Below are 23,314 nucleotides of genomic sequence, written 5' to 3'. Positions count from 1 at the left end.
ACTGGGAGAGGTGTGTTTACTATTCTCCTGGTCTGTGAGTGACAACAAGCAGTCTTTTCTTCCCTGAACTGTGACCAAAGTCCCTGCTTCCCTGCATTTGCAAGCTGTGGTGTGCTAGTGGTCCTTCTCACCCTGGGACTAGGACCCAGATCCATGTAGGGCAGTGCAACAGAGTCCTGACCCCTGTAATCTTCTTCTGACCAGTTGTCTGACCTCCTTACCATCTGTGGGCTAAGAGCTCCAGAAGTCGTTGCCACCATCTCTGATTGAGTTGCCTTGAAAGCCTCCTGCTGGTTTGCTGAGATGTGGCCTGCATCTGAGCTAGACTGTGCCTCACTCTCACTCCAGTGAGACAGATCTTTCCTGCCAACCTTCCAGTTATCTTTGGCTGGAAAATTGTTTCACTTGGTTCTTTTGTGGGTTCTGCCCCTTCAGAATTTGTTTTGAGGCATTATTTAAGGTTGTTTAGAGAGAAATTTGGGAGAGCTCAGGTGAGCCCCTGCCTTTTCTTTGCTGTCTTGGCTCTGCCCCTCCCAGATTCTTATTTTAATACTCTTTTTGCTTTGCTAAGCTGCATTTCATTATGTTACTTAATGAATTTTAGTTATGTAAGTTGTTGAGAATGAATTTTCTTTGTATTCATGACAGTGTGGATTTAGAGATTTAAATTAATGATTACTCACTTAAGTGTACTAGATTTACTTGAATCTGCAACTATTAGGTCATATTAAAATCACCTTGTAAAGGCTCTGTGTTTTATGCATCTCAAAAGACTAAATTATGACATTGAAGATTTCAGAATTTTGAAGCTCTCTGTATCTAGTATGGAAAACTTTTATTTGCTTGCAAAGGTGGAGGCATAGTGTGTTTGGAGTATCTGAATGAACTAAGAACTGGGATGTGTTTTGAAAGATTTGACAGCTTCTGGAGGTCAGAGCAAGGTTCTGTGGGTCAAACCTAGGCAAACAAAAGCCAGAGGATGCTCAAAAAGGGAAGATTAGAATCAGGAATGGGTCACAAACCAAGCAGATAGGGCACTAAATTTTGGGAGCTGGAGTTAATTAGTGGCCTTCCCTTAAATCTTATTCCTTGCCCTGCGGGTGGGGCAAACACTGTGGACTCTCAACTCTATTTATCTCCTAGGAAAGGGGGAAAGAACTAGTTGAATTCGTTTATCTCTTTGAAGATTAGTGAGGAAGTGGTCACCTTGATACTTTATTCTCCCTCTCTGACTCTCTTTTTCTTGGCTTCCATAACACTCCATTTTCTGGGTCTTTTACTTGTCTATCTTTTCCTTTGTCACACACTTTGTACACTGTCACATTACTGATTAGTGGAAGATACCAGACTAGATTCCTGGCCTCCTGACTCCTATTTCAATTCTCTTTCTGCTATACTAAGCTGCTTTTCATTATGTTATTTCATGAGTTAGTTTTAGAAATACATAATCTTGAATTTGGAATGAATCTCAGGCCAATTTGTATTTGAAGAAGAATTTCCTCTCTAACATGTTAAACAAGAGGTCATACAGCCATCCTTTAAAGAATTCCAGTGAAGAGGATTTAATTCCAAGAAAGAATCCCACTATTAGGAAAAGTTTAATCCATTTTTCTCCAGACAGTCCTTTAAACATTTGAAGATTACTATTATGTCCCCACTAAGTTGTGTCACTAAGTCCTGTCTCCAGTAACATGTATGATTCATCTTCTTTTTCCTGTCTCACTGTGGATACCCTTGACATCTGTTTTTCTTTTCTTTTTCTATATTCTCTCACTTGGCAAATTTATTCATTCCTTAGGCTTTATCTCTTCTGTGATCAGTTCCAGATCCAGCCCATTCTTGCCCTTCATTCTTCTAATAGTCTGCTGGCTATCTCTACCTGTATACTCCATTACCTTCTCAAATGCAGCACCTCCAAAACGGAATCCCCAAATCTTTCCCCTCAGAATGTGCTCTTCTCTGTAATTTCTCTGTTTCTGTTGATTATCATCCTGGTCACCTGGACTGGATCCCTGGGATTTTCCCTTCCCCTCACATCCTTATTTTATCACTTGCCACATCAACAGATTATATGACTACAACGTCTCTTACAGCCATCCTCTACATACATATTCTTGTTGCCTTAGTTTTCACCCTCATTACTTCTCTCTTGTACTGTGGGGATTTCCTAACTGAATCTTCATGTCACTACTCTTTTCTTCAGCCAATGCATTCTTCATAGAACTGCCTCTACTGAAAAAAAAAAAACAAACCCAAAAAACCCTTCCAGATATAAACTCTTCAGTTTGGCATTTAAAGCCCTCCACAGTCTGACTTCAAACCTACTTTTCTAGCAGTATTTCATCCTACTCAACTACATGCAATCTGTGTCCTAACCAAATTGGACTACTAACTGATTCACACTTTACGTTGCATTCTTATGCCTTCACGTATTTGTATAAGTTATCTCCCTCTTCTGGAACAACTCTCTTTACCTATTGAAATCCTTCTCATTCTTCTTCAGTACCAAGCTCAAATTGCCACCTTCTCAGTGAAATCTTCCTTTGTCTCTGTAGCTAACAGGGCTCTCTTCTTTCTCATAATCATCACATTTTATCCAGACCCTCCCATTTTTCTTTATTACATTATAACTGGTACCATATATATGTTACTCCCCTGTTAGATGGTAAGCTTTTTAAGGGTAGAGTTTGTATTGTTTTTCTTATATCTGTATTCCTAATGCCTAATACATTGCCTTGCTCAGAACAAATACTGTTTGTTAAATTAATTGAAAGCAGGTATTATATTTTCCAAATCCATTGCCTGTTGTCTCCTTTCAAGGATTCTGTATGGAGTCTACTGCCTGGATTGACTTCTTGTATTTTCTGAATTCTCTTGATGAAGGCTAAACAACTCATGTTTGTTTAGGCTTCCTTACCTAAAAATTTTCCAGGACTTAATTGTGACTGTCATGACCCAGCTCCCAACACTTGAGGTGTTTGGTGTTTTCCTGGAGAAGGGAGGAGGCACAATAATTTAGGACTTCCAATTCCCCAATTCCTGGCTGCCTCTAGAAATGCTTGGTTTGGCTATGTAAAATAATAGTAATTTTGATTGATGAAAGACAGGATCAAGAAATATTAGAGTTGGAAGGAGCATTATTAGTCATGTAATTCAACCTATAACAGAAAAAGATTACCCCCTACAACATACCTGATCATTTATATTAATTGCTTACATTTTGTCTATTACCATATTACATAGCCATGATTGTCCAGATCATTCAGTATATCAGTTTAATTTTGTTTTGTAGTTCCTTTTTTTTTATAGCACTGAACTCTGCTCAAATATACTAATTTTTTTTTTTTAACAGTTTCAGAGTTGCTGCATGGTGCACTGCTTAGAACTTAACATTAGCAAGAATATTTAGTGATCAGCCACTAGGTCTGAAGAGTGATGGAAAAATTCTTTCTTTAATTATTTTGAACTTGTGGTGCTTTTAGTAGTGGGAGGGTACTATGAGTAATAGAGCATTTCCCTAGTTGTCAGGCCTATTGAAAAGAACCCTTTATTCATTCTATAGGGATGTCCTTTGGAGGCAGAAGAGATCTGAGTTTGAATTCCATCTGGGATGGGGTTGGGGCTGATCACTAAGGTTTTTTGTAGTTCTAAATTCTATGATCCTCTGAGACACTGGAGTAAAACGTCAGTGGAGTTCATCTTTGATTGTTAAGTTTATTGGAAGTTTTGTTTCAACTTATTGCAGTGTGTGCGTGTGTGTGTGTGTGTATGTGTGTATATTAAGATCACAAAATTTGGCATGAACACTAAGTTTCCAGGCACTTCAAAAAATGGAAGATTTGAATTAAGTACTTGATTTTTAAAAATTTTTAAACATTTTTTATTTTTGGCATGTATTTAAGTAGTTTTTAATGTTATTTGTTTATGAGTATATATACATATACACACATATATATACAAATATACATACATATATAATTCCACCTCAATTACATGTTAAAATAATTTTTAACATTTTTTTTCTTTCGGTATTTTATTTTTTCCCAGTTACATGTGAAAACAATTTTTACCTTCCTTTTTTAAAACTTTCAAGTTCCAAATTCTCTCTCTTCCCCCCTCCCCACCCCCATTGAGAAGGTAAACAGTTCGATATAGGTTATACATGTGTAGTCATGCAGAACATTTCACAGCATAGTCATATTGTAAAAGAAAACAGACCAAAAATTAAAAAAAAAAAAACAAGAAAAATAAAGTAAAAAAAAGTATGCCTCAGTCTATATTCAGACACCATCAGTTCTTTCTCTGGGGATAGATAGCATTTTTCATCATAAGTCTTTCAGAGTTGTCTTGGATCATTCTATTGCTGAGAATAGCCAAGTCATTCACAGCTGATCATCTTACAATGTTGTTGTTACTTTTTAACATTTTTTTGAAGTTTTGAGTTTGAAATTTTATCCCTACTTCATCTCTGGGATGGTAAGCAATCAGATGTGTTATACATGCGCAATCATGTAAAACATTTCCATATTAGTCATTGTGTGAAGAAAAATAATGAAAGTGAAAATAGCATACTTCAGTCTATATTCAAACAATATCAGTTCTTTCTCTGGAGACGGATAATATGTTTATCATTAGTCCTTTGGGATTGTCTCGGATCATTGTATTGCTGAGAATAGCTGCCATTCATAGCTCTTCATCGTACAGTATTGCTGTTACTAGATACAATATTCTCCTGGTTCTATTCACTTCCCTGTGCATTAGTTCATGTAAATCTTTCCAGGTTTTTCTGAAATCATCCTGTTTTTCATTTCTTATACCACAATAGTATTCCATTACAATCATATACCACAACTTGTGTAACCATTCCCCAAATGATGGGCATCTCTTTGATTTTCAATTCTTAGCCACCACTAGAAGAGCTGCTATGGATATTTTTGTACAACTAGGTCCTTCCTCCTTGCCCCCCTTTTGGATGCCTTTGGGATATAGACGTAACAGTGATATTGCTGGATCAAAGGGTATGCATAGTTTTATAGCCCCTGGGGCATGGTTCCAAATTAGCGGGCACTTTACAAGGTGGAAGGTTTGAAATGCCATTCTTCACTGCATGGACCAGGACCTTCTTTGCTAGAAGTTACATTCTCCTGAATTGAGGTAACTGCCTTGAAGAAGGGCGCTCAGATAATATCTTTTGTACTAATATTTATTATAGCACATCAGTTCTTGCAACTTCTTGTTCACTGCAAGATAGTCTTACTGAAACTGCCCTAAGAAGTCAGAAGTCAAGTGCAATGCTGATGAAGCCTAAAGTTCTGTTTACATATAGTATTTGACTGGGAGGATTTGGAAGGAAGGAAGGAAGGAAGGGAGGGAGGGAGGAAGGAAGGAAGGAAACATTTGTTAAGTGTCTTCTATTGGTTAGGCATTATGGTAAACATTTTATAAATATTTTCTTCCTTGAGACTCACAACTTAGTAAGGTAGGCGCTACTATGATCTACATTTTATAATTGAGAAAAATGAAGCAGAGGTTAAGTGATTTTTCCCAGAATCACACAGCTTTTGAGTGTCTGAGGTTAGATTTGAATTCAGGTCTTCTTGACTCCAAGTCTAGTGCTTACTGTGCCACTTAGCAATGCCCTGATCTGGGAATCTGTTATTGCTCCTTATTTTGGACCTGAGATCAGGATGCTATTTCTTCTTCAACAGAGAGGTGTGGATGACAGTGGATTGTGTGTCCTGGATGGGCAAAGCCTGAAGGGATCATACAGTAATGAAAAATATGGAAAGGCTATTGATTAAAACTAGAAAGTTGACATTAAAGCACATGTGAATAGTAAAGGTCAGACTAAGAAATGGGTCCAAAATCAGATAGATAAGAATCTGGAGGAGACAGTTACCAAAGGAGAGGCCATTAAGGGTGATCAAAATCTAGGTAAAAGCTATCAGAAAGGGTGAGTAGGACCGCAGTAACTGAAGAGACCACACCATAGTAAGCTCTAGAATGAATTGGAGGTGCTAGGTATAAGATAACTGAGGCATCTCCTTTCTTCTAGGCTTAGAAACTTTCATATTTATCTTGTTATTGTTAAAGGCACTGTCCAAGTAGAACTAACTTGAGATTGCTAGTAGGAAATAGATGAGAACATCTTTTTGATACTTATAAAGAAATTTCTAGTATAGATAATCATTGATCAATCATTGATAAAATCACATGTTTATTAACTACTACTGTGTGCCAGGCATGGTACTCGGTGATAGGGCATGGGTTACAAATACAAATGAAATAATTCCTGTTCCTCTTCCCTTTGTTCTTCTCATTTAAAAGTGTTTCCTTTTGAGTTTGATGTATATCTGTACTAAGCTGTGTGTGTGTGTGTGTGTGTGTGTGTGTGTGTGTGCTCACTCATGTACATGTTCAATTCTTCTTTATCAGGTTCAGGTAAAACTGGGTTCATCTGGTGCATATTCCCTGCACCCTTTTCTCCCTACTTGTATACACCATTTTTCATGCACCCTTTTAAGCATACCAGGTTCTACCCTCTTCTTTCTCATTTGTGCACTAGTATATTTCTCATCTCTTCTTTTTCTCCTCTTAAAACAACCCTCAGCACAGAACCAGTCCACTCTTAGGCACTTTTTTTTCTCTGTCTCTGTCTCTCAATGCCCTTATAAAACATTAAGGTTCTGAAGGGATACTTATTTCTTCTCTTCCTATTAAAAATGTTAGCACTACATTATCATGTAACCCCTTCCGATTGCTCACATAAATTTATCTTTCTATATTTCTCTTTATTCTTATGTTGGCATTTTAAAATTTGTCCTCAGCTCTGTTCTTTTCATCAGAAATGTGTGGCCATTCTTTATTCCAGGGATTCTTAGCCTTTTTTTATGTGTGTGTAACTTGAACTCTTCTGGTAGTCTGGTAAAACCTATAATACCCCTTCTCAGAATAATCTTTTAAAATGCATAAAATAAAATGCATAAAATTAAGAAGAAACAGCATATTGATATGTAGTTATTAAAATATTAAATAAAACAGGTTCATGGGCCTCATGTTAAAAACCCCTGCTCTCTTCACTTTAAAAGTTTTTTTTTTTCTTTGTAGGGATTGTGTTCAGCTTTTTAGGTTAGTTATTCTTGGTTATAAAGCTACATCTTTTGCCTTTTGGGATATTCCAAGATCTCTTCTTGCGTAAAGTAGAAATAGTCAGGTCTTGTGTGATCTTGGACTACTTTCTAGATTCTTGGAGGGTTGGTTTTTTTAATATTGAAGCTCTGGATTTTGTCTGTGACATTTCTGCGATTATTTTTCCTTCTGCAGTTTCTTTTAGGAATGGGTTGAAGGATCTTTCTACCTTCACTTTTTCTTCTGATTCTAGTAGGGTCTGGGCAGTTTTATTTATGATTTCTTGAAATATAGTGTACAGTGAAATATAGTGCACACACACACACACACACACACACATTCCATTCAGCAGAAATCTGCCTTCTTTCACCCTACCTGTCCCAATTGAGAATTAAAGACAAAACCCTTTTAATAAACATGTATAGCCAAGCAACCAGGTTTTTTTTTCCATGCCCACACAAACCTTCGTGCCTCATTTGGCACTCTTTATGCTTCATGTATCTGTTAGGAGGTGGATTGTTGTTGTTGTTGTTGTTTTGGGTTCTCTAAACTTGTCTTTTTGAATTGCCATATTTTATGGACCCGGAGCATGTACACGGCTCTGAATGTGTCAAGGATGGTGCTCCTCCCACCCCCGCCCCGTGACATAATTTGTTATTTGTACCCCATGCTGCATTCTGTGTGTGTTCTTGGGAGTCAAGACAGGTGCCAGCCAGGCTATGCCAGGCTGGGGAAATGCATGTGTAGTGGGGTCCTTTGCAGATAAGCAGATCCTCACAGCTTCGTTGTCTAGTGATTTCCAAGGCAAAAGAACGTGGCTTTTGCTATTGCCTTGTTCCTCCCTTTCAGGAGGGATTATTGTACCTTTTCCTTCCCATGCCATACCCCTTCGTGTTTTCTCCTCCTTTTGTACAGCAATAGATATGTAAACTTTTGCAAGGACTGTGAACCCTTTGGGTTCCACTCGCATGATTTTATTTCTTTTGTAATAAAATCTAGTTTTCACATAAGTCTCATGAGATTGTGATTGTTGATAGAATCCCATTTGGGGTTTTCGTGGCAGAGATACTGGAATGGTTTACCATTTCTTTCTGCCACTCATTTTATAGATGAGAAAACTGAGACAAACTGGGTTGAGTGACTTGCCCAGGGTCACACACTAGGAAGTATTTGAGGTCAAATTTGAACTCAGGTCTTCTTGATTTCAGGCCTGACTGGCACTTGATCCACTATGCCACCTAGCTTCCCAGGAGATGTGTAGTATGGTTTTAAAACTGATTTTCTGGAACATGGTTGGTCATTATGCTGATCAGAAGCCTAATTCTTTCAAAGTTGTTTGTCTTTATCATATTTTGTTGTATAAATTCTTTTTCTTCTGATTCTTCTGACTTCATTCTTCGTTATGTAAGACTTTCCACCTTTCTCTGAAACCATCTCCTTTGCCATTTCTTATAGCACAATAGTGTTCCATCATACTTATATAATATCATAACTTATTCAGCCATTCCTTAATTTTATGGGTACCCTCTTATTCCTATTCTTTGTCACATCAAAAAAGAGGTTATACATATTTTTTTATATATCCTTAGAGTTTGTTTTGCTTAGGATTCTGTTCCCTTAATCCACCCTCCTTCCAATTCTCCTTTCTCCCCTTTCCCTTCTATCTCCCTTCTTTTGAGTGAAATAATTTCTGTACCCAGATCTGTGTGTGTGTATGTGTGTATACTCTTCCCTCCTTGACCAGTTCAAATGAGAATGAGGTTCAAGTGCCAGTCATTCTTCCAACTCCTCCTTGTTTATATAGATGTTTAATTGTATACACTGATTATGTGAGGTAATTTTCCCTAACCTATTTATACTATCCCCTCTTTCTTCCTCTCTTTCCATTTTTCTCTTAAGATCGAGATATAACAGAATCACTCTTCAAGCCTTGTCTAATTAGACTTTCTCTGTGACCTCTTATTGATAATAGTATTCGGAGGAGATGTATGTATAATCTTCCCATATTTGAATATAAGCGGTTTGTCCTTATTTAATCTTTATGATTGTTTATGTTTACCTTTTTATGTTTGTCTTAACTCATGTTTGAAGTTCAAAATTTTTATATAGCTCTGTTCTTTTCATCAGGAATGTCTGATAGTCCTCTTTTTTTTCATTAAAGCTTCATTTTCTTCCCCTGTAGGATTATATTGTGTGTGTGTGTGTGTATACATACATACATACATACATATATATGTATAATATTACTCAGCTTTGCTGGGTAACTTATTTTTGGCTGTAAGCCTATATATCCTTTACCTCCTGGAATATAGTATTCCAAATTATCTATAGTATTCCAAACCTTTAGTGGTGGTACCTAAATTGTGTGTGATCCTGATTGTGATTGCTTGGTGCTTGAATTCTTTCTTTCTGTCTGCTTTCTGGCTGACTTCTGGCATTTTTTTCCTTTGACCTAGAAGCTCTAGATTCATTTTGAGATTTCTTTCAGTAGGTGATGAGTAGATGCTTTCTGTTTTCCTCTTTGCTCCCTGGTTCTGAGAGATCAGGGCAATTTTAAGATTTCTTGAAATAAATGTCAAAGTTCTTGATTTGGTCATGGCTTTCAGGTAGACCAATGATTCTTAAATTTTTTCCTCTCAACCTTTTTCTAGGTTGTTTGGATTCCAGGTTCAGTTGTTTTTGCTGCAAGATACTTTACATCTTCTATTTTTCTCAGTCTTTTGATTTTGTTTTAATATTTCTTGTTATCTCATGGAGTCATTGGCTTCCACTTAGACCATTTTAATTTTCAGGGAGTTTATTGCTTGGGCAAAGTTTTGTACCTCTTGTCCTATGCTAATTGTTTTCCAGTTCTTTCTTCTATACCTTTTGTTTCATTTTCAATATTTTTCTCTAGCATACTCATTTCATTTATAAAAAATATTTTTAAAAAATACCTTTTTAAAGTCTTGCTTAATCTCTTCCAGAAATTCTAGTTGAATTTGTGCCCAGGCTATGTTTTTGTTTTTGTCCAGCTAGGCGGCACAGTAGAGTCCCGGGTCTATGGTCAGGAAGATTGGTCTTCCTGAGTTTGAATGTGGTCTCAGATACTTAGTAGCTATGTGATTTTGGGCAAATCACTAAACCCTGTTTGTCTCTTCTGTAAAATAAACTGGAGAAGAAAATGGCAAACCACTCCAGTATCTTTGCCAAGAAAACCCCAAATGGGGTCACAAAGAATTGGACATGACTGAAAACTACTGAACTAACAACATATGTTTTCCTTTGAAGATTTGCTTCTGGAAGTTTTGGAGTCAGTATCTTACAGAGCTGTATCTTCAATATTCCTATTATCACAATAGCTTTTTATGGAGGAATTCTTTTTTTGTTTGTCCATTCTTCCAGATTACTTTCTGAATTCAGCTTGATGTTAGGTTAGGGCTGAGCTCTGCTCACTTCTAGAGGAAAGGTGTGAGCTGGTCTCATTGTTGCTTTCTTTTGGGTGTTGAGTGTTGTATTTTTCTGGAATCTCAGGGATGGTTCAGGCAGGGAACCTGCAAACTTTCCTAAAGTGGTCTGATTTCTGCCTCTCTGGTCTGAGCTCTGTGAGTTCTTGATCTCGGTTTGGGTATTAGTAACAGCAGACTGCTACTGGACTCAGCTGTTGTCTGCCAGCTGGGAAGATAGAACTGTAGGTTCTCCTTTGGTCTGGGATTTCTGCCCACTCCAAAGGCTTCAGACTGGATTAGAAGCTGGAATGGAGATCCTGATCTACTCCTGGGATATGAGCTACAGCAGCTGCTTGCTTCAGTCCTTGCTTCTTACGTAGTACACTGTCCTCAGTGAGTTTACCCTGGATCTGTGACTGGGAATTGGATAGTGGGCTACAAAGCTGATCTTTGGTATCCGTTCCCACACTGTGTTCTCAGTGCCCTTATATATCAATCTGGGACTTCTCTTGCCTCAGTTAGCGGCATCTCCCGAGGCCCTGGCCTGCTCTGAGCAGCTTAGGGCTCCTGGCTAGACCTGTCCCCAGGATCTGTAGACCTTTTAGTCTGTAGTGTTCTGCCAGCTAGGTCTGGAAAAATGACCCCTGTGACTTTTTATTGGATTTCCTCACCAGGGTTCAATCTGGACATTTTCTAGATGTGTCTAAGTCTGTTTCTAAGTTTGCACCACCATCAGAGGAGTTGGGGGACATGGTGGGGAACACTCATTTGTGTTACACTGCTGTTTTGGCTCTGCCTCGATGTACAGGGTTTTAAAAACAATTATGGCTTTCAGAGAGTCCAGTGATTCTTAAGTGACCTTTCCTGGACCCATTTTCCTAGTCAGGTGTTTTTGATACTAGCTCTCTTGGCTTTTTAAAATATTTTTTCAGTTTTTGGATTTTCCTTTAATGTTTCTTGCTGTCTCATGGAGTCATTGGCTTCTCTTTTGTTTATTTTAATTTTTAGAGACACTTGTTACTTGGAAAAGGTTTACTGCTCTCTCTTTTAAGCTACTTACTCTCTTACTAATTTTTTCCTTCAGAGCCTTTAATTCATTTTTCAAATTTCAGATTTCTTGCTTCATTTCTTCTAGGTATTCATGCAGTTCTTGTGAAAAGTTCCTTTTTTGTTTTTCATTTCTGCTTGCAGTTGTTTGTGGTGATATTCCTCTTAGTTGACATCTTAGACATCTCTGGATGTCAGCATTTATTTGTATTGGTTGCTGTTTTCTTTGGTTTATTTACCTCTCTGATTTTAGTTTCTTGGTTGTTCTTTACGCTAAGGCCAAGACTTTACCCCTGTGCTGCACTTTTGAGGCTGGTGTTCTTCCTTGCATGATTGTTGCACTGATCCAGGAGTTAGTTGTCCTTAGGTCTTTGAGGTTGATTCAGAGAACCAGATCTTCAAAGCTAGTTAAGATAGAGTTTGCAGATGAGTGCTGACTCCTTGATTTCAGGGAGTTTATGAACTTTGATGGAGAAAATACATTTTTATTTGCACTAATCTTTAGCTGAAATTTAGCATTTTCTAAAATTTTGAATGTAGGCAACTAACTATTATTCTGAGAAAATGGTCCATAGACTTCACTAGGCTGCCAAAGGGGTCCATGACATAAAAAGTTTAGGAGCTCATATATGGTTTCTCAGGACATAGTGCTAGGGACTTCAGAGCCCTGTGATCTCTTAGTCTGAGTGCTGTCTATCCTCCAGTGCTCTTTGTTGTTCTTGTAGCTTCCAAGATTCCCACAGTGGACTTTCAGCAACCTTTGGCTTTCTCATGGAATTTCTTTCCTGCCTCTGAAGGCAGGAGCAATGGAGACAATATGGAGCAGTTTCTGGTTAGGTTGAAAGGATGCTAGATTTTTTTGCCTGTCATTGGTCTTGTCCTTTTCCTTTTTGTCTGTGAGCTTCTGGCTGACACATCTATATTAAGATCATATTTCCAGGTCTGGAAGGACTGTTAGAGGTCATCTAGTCTAACTCTCTAATTTTACTGGTGAGGAAACAGCCCCATTGAGGAAGAATAACTTTCTTAAGGTCACACAAGCGCTTAGTGGCTGAGCTGCAATTAAAAACCAAGTCCTCTGACTCCAAATCCAGTTTTCTTTCTACTATATATACCTTGCTGATCACAGCATTAATCTTCTTTCTCAATTTCTTGCCTCCAGCCTCTACACAGCCTCAACTACCCTGTATTATGCTAATAAACTGAGCTTTCTAAAAACACCACTTGTGTCATGCTGTGCTCTAGAATCTCTAATGGTTTGCTTTCTGGATCAAACCCAAACATTTCATCAGTTAGTCAATCAACAAGAATTTATAAAGGTCCATACTGTGACACTGTGCTGTACGTCTCTTATAATCTGGCTTCATCTTGCTGTGCTGGTTGAAATACTAATTTTCTTGAAGACATGATTAAACTAGATGGGCTTTCACCATTTTTTCCCCACTTCTGCTGTGCTTAACTTGAGTACTTGCTGTGGAGAACACAAAGATAAAATGCATAAGGTGTGACGCTTGACCTCAAGGAATTTATTGTCTAGTCTCAAGGTTCCTTTCGGATCCTTGACTCTGTATCCAACACAAAATATTCTACTGTTAACAGCATCTCGTTGCATTTCAGACATTGCTATAAAATTAATTATGTAAAGCTGTAAATGTAATACAGATCTTTTCCACTCTACCAGTAATGACGAATAGGTTTAAAGGAGTACTGTTACTTTGGATATGACTGTATCATAATGAATTGTTGGTGACAGGATATTGGGGACCTTCAAAGGCAAACACATTTTCTTTGGTGGTTTCTAGATTTATCAGTGGTATCAAATGGTTTTCCAAGGGCTAATAATAAATATACAGTAATATAAAATTATTGATATTCCTCATACCAGCATTTTCCAGATTGTTCTGTGGAATCCTGGTGTGTTTTTTTATGATATGAACAGGGATTTTGGAGATAAGATTTTGATAAATATCACATATATACATAGGTTTTATACTTATACACACATATATGTGTATACACACAAACATGCACACGTACTTATTAGGTATGACATTTTCCTTATCTTGTTCTACAGGGGTAGAATGGCTATGGCATACCTCAGATCTTTTGGACTGTAATTTAATTCTCTAAACCTCAAAGGGTTCTGCACCCCACATGAATAGCTAGCATTTACTTATGTGGTGCTTTAAGGTTTGCAAAGTCATTTCCAAATATTCTCATTTGACTAGTTTGGGAAATGTTACTCCTCTTTTCTCATATTTGATACATGGTGAAGATTACCTGTTCCAACTTATTTTAAAAAGGCCTAGAGAAGTTAAGTGATTTCCCCAATTATTTATTCTAGAAATGAATAGTTGATGATTATTAATAGTGTTCCTCACTATCTCCAGTAGTATAGCCAGAGTTGTGTTATTCATAGAAAGCAGAGTTATAATATTGCCACAAGTAGCTTTTGTACTTTTACAGATATTTGATTTCTCACTATGTTTTTATGATATAATATATTCCTAACTTTTTCTTCTCTTCTTAAATCTCCCCTACCTTGCCCTCCACCCTTGTCAACCATGGGACCTACACTTCATTGAGAAAATTGAGCTCTCACCTTGAGCTTTTTCATCTCTCCTTATCTTAAACCTCCTCTCTCCTCCTTTGTCACAGTTTCTGAAGTGGCTTTTCTTGCCAAGGTCAACTCCTCAGTCTGTCTCCTAGATTCTATCCTCTCCCATCTTCTCCAGCACACTGCACTTAACATTCACTTTCTCTCAGATTTTCAACCTCTCCCTCTTGGCTTCTCATCTAGTGCTTTTCAACATGCCTAAACTAGACCTGACCGTCCCTTCAAGCTATTGTCCTGTATCCTTTCTTTCTTAGAAAAACTCATTAGAAAAAATGTTTTTTACACTAATCAACCTTGACTTCCTCTCACTCCTCAATCCTTTTTACTCTGGCTTCTGCCCTTTTCATTCAACTGAAACTGCTCTCTCTCCAGTTACCAACAATCTCTTTTTTGCCAGATCTGATAGTCTTAGTCCCCATCCTTCGCTCCTTACTGGCTGCATTTGATACTCTTGACCACTCTCTCCTTCAGGGGTTTTTGTGACACCACTCTCTTCCGGTTCTCCTTATACCCATCTAACTACTCCTTGGTCTCTTGTGGTGATGACTTATCATCCATGATATAACCCCTAACTGTGAGTGTTTGCCAAGGTCCTGTTCTAGGTCCTAAGCCTTCTTCTCTTCTTGGTAACCTCATCAGCTTTCATGGGTTTAGTCATTATCTAGTGTAGATGTCTCCCTCATATGTAGGCATACACACACAGACACACACAGAGACACAGAGACACAGACAGACACAGACAGACACAGACACACACAGACACACACAGAGACACAGAGACACAGACACACACAGACACACACAGACACACACACACACACACACACACACACACACACACCCCTCCTCCTCCTCCCTGTAATCGACCTACCTCTTGGACATTTCAAACTAAATGTCGCAAATACATCTGGGATAAACTCAGCATGGCCCAAAATAGGGTTTTCCCTCCAAATCCACCCACCCTTCTTCCAAACCTCCCTTTCAGTCTTCCAGCTTTATATCTTTGACATGATCCTTCCCTCCTCATTCTTCCTCACCCCAGCTGTCTTATCAGTTGCTAAATCTTGCTGCTTTTTGTCTCCACAGCATCTTTTACAAAAGTCTGATCCTTTCGCTATCTTCACACAGTCATTAGTTTAGTTCAGATCTTTACCATTTCTCCCTTAGATTATTTTAACAGCTTCCTAATTGGTTTTCTTGTCTCCATCTCTCACCACTCTAAGATGTCCTCCACATTTCTGTCACTTTTCTTATACACAGAACAGAACACAATCACTTCCCTACTCAATCAATTCCACTATTTCCCTATTTTCTCTGGAATAAAATATAAACTTCTCTGTTGAACTTTTAAAGACCTTCATAGTCTGGTTCTAAACTACTGTCTTTCCAGTTTTGTTAGAAAAATTCCCTCTCGTATACACCCATTTAAATTTAGCCAAACTGACCTCTCTGTTCCTCACACATGATACCCCCAGCTCCATGTCTTTGTCTGGCTGTCCTCAGTGCCTAGAATGTGCTCTTTCCTTACTTTCACCTCATGGAATCCCTCTCTTCCTTCAAAACCTTCAGATACCACTTTATAAAATATTAATGAAGTCTTTCCTCATTTTTCTATTTGCTAATGCCTTTCATCTAAAAACTACTTTATGTTAATAATCTTGCATTTATTTGTTTTTATTTTCCTTATATTTATTTTGAATATATATTGGTTAATGTATCCCCTGTTAGGATTTAAGCTCGTAGAGAGTAGGGATTTAATTCTTTTTATTTGTATGAGTGCCTTGTGCCTAGTAGGGCCTGATTGATATTTGTTCATTGGTTTGATATTTATTGGGGTTATTTACCTTAATTTAGGAACTCTCATACAGGGCAAATATAGACCAATTTTGGTGAGCAGAAATCCCAGACCAAAACAAAAAACTATCCACCTCACTCTTCAGTTTTACTTGTTGTTTTTTGTTTTGTGTTTTTGATCATGATCACAACATGCTGAAGTATTCACATATTTTAGTGTAAGAATTCAGTTTTAAGTGCTTGGTAAATGTGCATTGGATACCTACAAATGAATGATGAGGCTCAGCAGCAAATTTCTGCTCTAATGCAAGAAGCTTGTTAAGGCAGCTAGGTGGTGCAGTATATAGAGCTACAAGCCAGCAGTCAGGAAGACTTGAATTCAAATGCTGCCTTAGATACTTGCTGTGTGACCTTGGGAAAGTCATTTAACCTTTGTTTGCCTCAGGTTCCTCATCTGTACATGGTGATAATAATAGCATCTACCTTGGAGGGTTGTAGTGAAGATCAAATAAAAGAATAATTGTAAAGATGCTTGGCACAGTGCCTGGCACATAGTAAGTACTGTGTATAGGTTAGCTCTTATTATTATTGTTATAAATGCTTATTGCTTGTTGGGAGTCTTGAAGTGGGAGACTTTCCTCTTGGATACTTGAGACCTCTAGTGGCTGAATTGTCAATTGATTTGTAGAATAATGGAAACTATTGTCAAAAAGGGATATGGAAACCACATAATCTGGAAGAAACCTCCTTTGAGAAGGTCTTTGGTTCAGAATTATATTTCTTAGAGGGGGTGGACTGTTGCTATGTCTAGAAAATTCTACAGTGACAGAAGGAAAACGTGGAATGCACTAATACCAAACTTGGTCTTTCAGATTCCAGGACCCACCAGTGAAAGGATCTGAGAGGGGCAATTAGTAAAAGATTTATTGAAAGGGTTAGGGGAAGGGAACACTTAGTTAAACTAGGCCGGAGCTGAGAAAGCAGAAAGAAAAAAGAGGACGAGAATGTGGAGGGAAAGCTTAGGATAAGGTAGATGGTCCAGAAAGATAAACACTAGTTTGTCTGCAATTTTATAAAGTAAAATTTAATGAACAATTTAGAATTTAAAAATTGGAAATTCAAAATCATTTTAATCTTGTAACATTCCAGTCATAAAAGAGGCCTTGAAGGAGCCAAGATAGTGTATAAATAAGCTAAAGATTTTCCTTTTTTCCTGTTTTGCTCTTTTTTGTTATCTTACTCTATTTGAGTAGTTTGGTGAGGAGTTAGCTGCCATAGACAATTTTTGGTATAAATCACTTTTATCTACAGGTATTTGAATGACTATTTAGAATAGTTTCTAGTCTGGGAGAGTGGAATAATGTTCACATTGAAAGAAGTCACAAAGGGGAATTTTGGAAGGGGAAAGATAATCAAGCAAGCATTGTGCATTTTGGATTTGAGATAATGGTGAGACATAAGGGAAGAGGTCCTTTTGACAATTGCAGATTTGGGCACTTGGTCAGAGGTCAGCAGTGAAGATCTTTCAAAGATTTGGCAGTCATCTACATGGAAAGGACAGTTAAAGGTTGGGAAGTACATGAATACTTTGGGGAGAAAGTAAGGTGCGAAGAGACTGGCGATACCCAAGACTAGGGGTGGGGGAGCAAAGTGTAGTGGAAGAGAAAGATCCCAACAAAGGAGACAGAGGAATCTTTCTGATGGAGCATGAACCAGGATAATTTAGTATAGCAGAATTCAGGAGATATGAGAATTTTAAGAAGTGATTAGAAGAGGGGAGGGAATAAGCATTAAGATAGTGCCTGTTATGTGCCAGGCACTGTGTTAAATATTATCTCATTTAGTCCTCACTACAACCCTTAAAGGTAGGTGCTGTTATTATGCTTATTTTACTGGAAACTGAAGCACAGTGAAGTTAGGTGAATTGCCCAGAGTCAAACAATAAATCTTTGAGCCTGGATTTAGATTTCGTCTTGCTGTTTCCAAGTCTAGCTCTCTACCCATTCAGCTATACCTCTAGCTTCCTGTGGTGTCAGATGCCCCGGAGAGATTGGAGAGGATGAATATTGAAAAAAGATCATTGCAGACTGACTAAAAGGAAGTTATTGAATTTCCCAGATATAGTAAACAAGTAATACCAAATTCTTACTATTAGATGAGAGAACAGATAAGCAGAGTGGTGAATATACAAGCATATTACTGTGAAAGGAGAGGAAAATCTAAAGCAGTTGTAGGTTACATGTTTCAGAAATTTGGCAGTGAAAGAAAAGAGAGAAATCAGCTGATAGCAATCAGGATAGCAGGGTGAAGAGAAAAAATTGGGCTTTATATTTTAAGATGGGGAGACCTGTGAACATTTCAAAGAAGAAAGGAAGGCACCTCTGATGAAGAATTCATAATATCAGTAGAGAGGGGAAGATTAGTTTGTTGAGGGTGAAGTTCAAAAGAGACCAAGTGGCAAAGAATGGGTGGAGAGGTTCAGTTTAAAAAAGAAGATAGATCTCAGTTTTCAGATGGGAAAAGTGAAAGGTTAAACATAGCCTAGATTGTATTTGGGGTGAAAGTGAAGTTATATTAAATACTTTATATTTAGAAAAAACTTCAACACAGATGTAGGGGCAAAAATGAGAGTAGTGTGGAGGGTTGAGTTGTCAGATTTTGGAAAACTTGAGAGCCGTAGATTTTGGCAGCTGTAATTTTCTGAAGAAGGAAGTGCTGAAAGTGGGGATGAAGAAGATTGATATGGAAAAAACCCTGGATTTGGAGTCAAATCCAGGATTCAAATCCTGGTACCCTTTGCTTTATTGTGTGACTTTGAGAAAATCATTTAGCCTTCCTCAACATTTCAGTTTCCATATCTACCTTACTGGATTTTTATGAGGGCCAGTTGAGACAATGTTCATAAAATATTTTTGTGACTGAAAGATAGGCTTCACGTTCATGTTAACTGCTGTCATCACTTTAAAGGATGCATTGAAAAGGGAGAGAGATTGGAAGCAGAGAGAGATATTTAGCTGTTATTCTAGCCTTAACAGATTAGGATTAGATGAGTTATGTAGATTGAGCTCCTTGGACTTTTTTTCTTTCAGTCACTACCAAGGTACCTGTAGTTGGGAGATGGCATCCTCTGTATGTACTTACATAGGGAATATGGTTACATCAGGGAATTAAGTTTTTCCTTAAGAATTGCTGATGTGATTATTTTATAATTGGATAAATTCACCAAAGGAATCAGTTGGATTTTCTCAGTTTAAGTGAGAGCATCTGAAAATTTTTTGTTTGGTAGGGGTACATAGTTTTCATTTATAACTTTAAAATGAAATGTATTAGTGGAGTTTGGGATTGAGAATAATGTTATGTCAGCAATTTTTTTTTCCAGGCAGTTTTATGGCTTGGCAACAAGGGACTTTATAATGAAATAATTCTAGTTGAGTTACTGCTGTTATGATAAGAATCAGTAATTTCAAAGCTCTCAGTCTTAAGGACACTCAGCTGGTAAAATGTGAATCATGCAGTTTTATAGCGGGCAGGGACTTTATTTATTGTCTAGTTTGAATGCCATATTTTACAGAATGGAAACCCAGGAAGGGCAAACGACTTGTCCAAGGTCACGTAGGGAGTTACTGAAAGAGCCAGAACTGGGTATTCTGACTCCCTATTTAATGTTCTTGCTGTTCTGTGATGCCTTTTATTCCAGTGAACTTATTGGGGGGAACCCTCTCATAGTTACCGTGTCTGCAAATGGATTCTGGTAGATAGTACTGAAAGCTTGTGGTATAAATTTAGGGGATTCTCTAGGATTGCTGTTTCTAGGGACAATTCATAGAGTCCCATTCTAGGTACCATTGCTTCCATAGGGAACTCCTGACTGTTTTGGATGCTTGGTTGCTAACTCTGAGCACCATTGTTCCTGACAGTTTTGAGGGCAGTGGGAGGGGTCATGAGAAGCTCGGTATGGTTATTGAAGGTAATGGCAAGTGGAGTGGCCTAAATAACATAAATAAATATGTTCTTAACATATTTAGTGATACTCCCTGAACTGTGTTAGTAAATATTAAGGAGGGAACTATAAAGGTATGTCCTTCCCTTCTTACCCCACCCACTCTAAAACTGCATGATTCACATTTTGATAAAGCAGTTCTTAAAGGTTGTGTATCCTTAGGTTTGCTAAATGTGCACCAAATAGTATTGAAAGTTACACATGCAGGCCTATTTGTATGCAAAAATCAGTCAACATGGATTTATTAAGTATCTACTATATGCTAGGCACTGTCTTGGACATACAAAGAAAATGAAAAAACATGGTTCTTATCCTCAAGGGAATCTTCCCCTTCAGGGGGAAGATATTTACAGTGTAAATTGAAGTTAATATGTGTGGTCAGGCCTCAGGGGCTGGAGAATAGGGGAATAGGACTGGGAAAGATTTTCTGTCGAAAGGTTTCGAGCTAGGTCTTGAAGATAGCCAGGGAATGAATCCTGGAGGCAGAGTTGATGAGTGAGAACATTTCCGGTATGAGGGCTAAAGAGCTGGTGAAAAGACTCAGAGATGGGAAAGGGAATGTTGGATGAGTTCAACAGCAAGAAGGCCAGTGTTGCTGATTGTAGTACCCAGAGGCAAAGTAAAAGTATAAGGCAGGAAAGGTAGGATGGGGTCTAGATTTTGAAGGGTTTTAATCCTGAGCAGAAGAGTTTATATTTGATCTTGGAGGTCGTGGGGAGCCACTGAGTTAATGAAATACAGTGATGTGGTCAGACCTTGTTTTCCTTTAGTAAAATGACTTTGGCAGCTGAATGGAAGATGGATTGGAGTAGGGAGAAACATGAGGCAGGCCATGGAATAATAATATATTATCCTATGTAGTGAGCAAACAAAAGTATTTGAGAACTATTGATATAAAGCATATTAGTTGACCCACATCATAAAACCTATAGTATAATTTGATAGGATGAGGATTTGAAAATAACTTTGATTTTTGAGTCAAGCTTTGTAATGGTAATAAAATATACAATCTACAGTGTTAAGGTACATTTCATTCATGAACATGTATCTGTCAAATACAGAAGACCTTATAAAGGTTTCCAAAAATGTTGTATATTAATTGAATTTGAAGGTTTTCAGATGTTTACACATCCCATAATGCTGTCCTATCTCACATAAGGTTATTATTTCAATATTTAAAGGATATGTGATTTTGTTGGTGTGATGGAGATGAAGATCACAAGTTTCCACCACTTAGGTAATAATCTTCAGGAGTTGTTGTAGCTAAAAAAAAAATTTCATCCTGCAGACAACCTGGCTTACAGATTTTTCTGAGTTTATCAGACTTGTGTTCATACTCCAAACTTTTCCAGCTTATAGGGACTTTATGTTCTGCTGACATAGCCTTTAACAATCTATGGTCACCTGTGTACTACTTCATTCATCAGAATACGTATAGAATAAACACAAGGTAAGTCAATACTAGAAAAAGAAGGCTCTGCATTTGGGGAAATTCGGAAAAGCTTTGAGTAGAATGTGGTGCTTGAACTGTGTCTTAAAGGAAGAAGGTAATTCTGTGAAGTGGAGGTGAGGGAAGGGTAAAGGTGTGAGAAGGGACCTCAGATGCCATCAAGTCCAGTCTTCTCATGTTACTGAATAGAAAGCTGAAGCACAGAGAGGTTCAATGACTTTTCCAAGGTTACATAGTTGATAAGTGGGCAGGTAAGGCTTGAAGGCAGGGCTTCTGACTCCAAATCTAATAATGCACCTGTTTTCATTGTAACTATTATGGCTACTTGAATTCTCACTGGTTCCATATGTTAGAAATTTTTGTAGAGTTATTACCTGGAGCCAAAAAATATTATGTCTCAGTTTAAATACTTTATTATAAAGTTTACCCAAGGTTTTCATTTTTTTCTCCCACAGGCTTTTAAGGATATGCTATATTCAGCCCAGGACCAGGCACCTTCTATGGAAGGTAAGGAACCAATAACCTTGACTTTATGTTAGCAGTAAACATAATTCCATATTAAAAAATTAAAAAAAATTAATTTGTTTTCAGCACTTCTATAACTCTTAATTTTTCTCCCCCTCCCTTTCCTCTTCCTCCCTGAGACGGCATGTAATCTTATATGGGTTTTACACATACGTTCTTATTAAACACATTTTCACATTAGTCATGTGTCATAGAAGAATTAAAACAAATTGGAGAAGTTATGAGAAAAAACAAAACGTAACACAAGAGAAAATAGTTTGCTTCATTCTTTGTTGTGATTCCATAGTTCTTTCTCCGGATGTGGATGGCATTTTGCCTCAAGAGTCCTTTGAGAATGCTTTAGGTCCTTGGATTGCTGTGAAGGGCTTAGTCTATCAGAAACGGACCTTGTACACTGTGGCTGTTACTGTGTATAATGTTCTCCTGGTTCTGCTCATTTCACTTAGTTCATATAAGTTCATATAATTCTTTCCAGGTGTTTCTGAAGTCCAGCTGTTCATCATTTCTTACAGCACAATAGTATTCCTTTACATTCATATACCACAATTTGTTCAGCCATTCCCCAGTTCATAGGCATTAAAAAAAAAAAATTGCAAAATTTTGTTGAATTTCAGATTTTATTGGTTGCCTAAAATCTCAAATCTGAAACTCCTAGATGTATGCTACTATTTTTGTTTTTTTACATTTATAATGTTTTGTATGTTCATATTTAATAGCTCATATTTATATACTGTATGCCTCATATTTATGTAATGATGTTTTATATTTTATATATGTATAAATATATATTTATATATAAAATATGTATATGAATAAATAAATTCAAATAAATATATTTATAGTTTAAAATATATATTTAACATAATATATTTAAATATATTTAAATAAACATAAATATATATTTATGTTATATAATTTATGTGTTTTATATATTTATATTATTTTCTAAATCAGTTGGTCTAGTTTTCTCCTAAGCTAGGGGCTCTAATATTGATGCTCTCATTAGGATAACTTAATTTTTCTTCCTCAGATAATGCTGTCATGTCACTTTAGAATTAACTGTGTGTTTCTCTGTATGTTGTGCTCCCTTATCTATATACTTTTGTACTTTTTTACCTTAAACTTAGTCGTTTTCTCCTACTTACCTCCATTTTGATGAGAATAGCACTGCTTTCCCCTCTCCCCCAACCTTCCATTTATATACATTTATGTATGGGACAATAGGAACATGAGAACACATTTATAACACTTTATAATTAGTGTTTAATACCCATCCTGATGTCATTGGTTCTTATTTTTCTAATTAAATTCAATGGGTCATTCAT

The 23,314-nt window shown here is 37.3% G+C and overlaps 1 protein-coding gene across 1 annotated transcript in view; it reads left to right on the top strand.

Annotated features, from left to right (window-relative positions):
• XPR1 (xenotropic and polytropic retrovirus receptor 1) overlaps window positions 1-23,314 on the top strand; it is a 219,367-nt gene that overhangs the window by 18,091 nt on the left and 177,962 nt on the right. The window contains exon 2 of the mRNA XM_072648484.1: window positions 21,920-21,971. Within this exon, the coding sequence (XP_072504585.1) occupies window positions 21,920-21,971 (52 nt within the window). The remainder of the gene's footprint in view (window positions 1-21,919; window positions 21,972-23,314) is intronic.

This window comes from Notamacropus eugenii, chromosome 2, assembly GCF_028372415.1.
Source record: "Notamacropus eugenii isolate mMacEug1 chromosome 2, mMacEug1.pri_v2, whole genome shotgun sequence".
NCBI lineage: Eukaryota > Metazoa > Chordata > Mammalia > Diprotodontia > Macropodidae > Notamacropus > Notamacropus eugenii.
The sequence above is the reverse complement of the archived record's forward strand: the minus strand, read 5'-3'. Positions and strand labels throughout refer to the sequence as shown.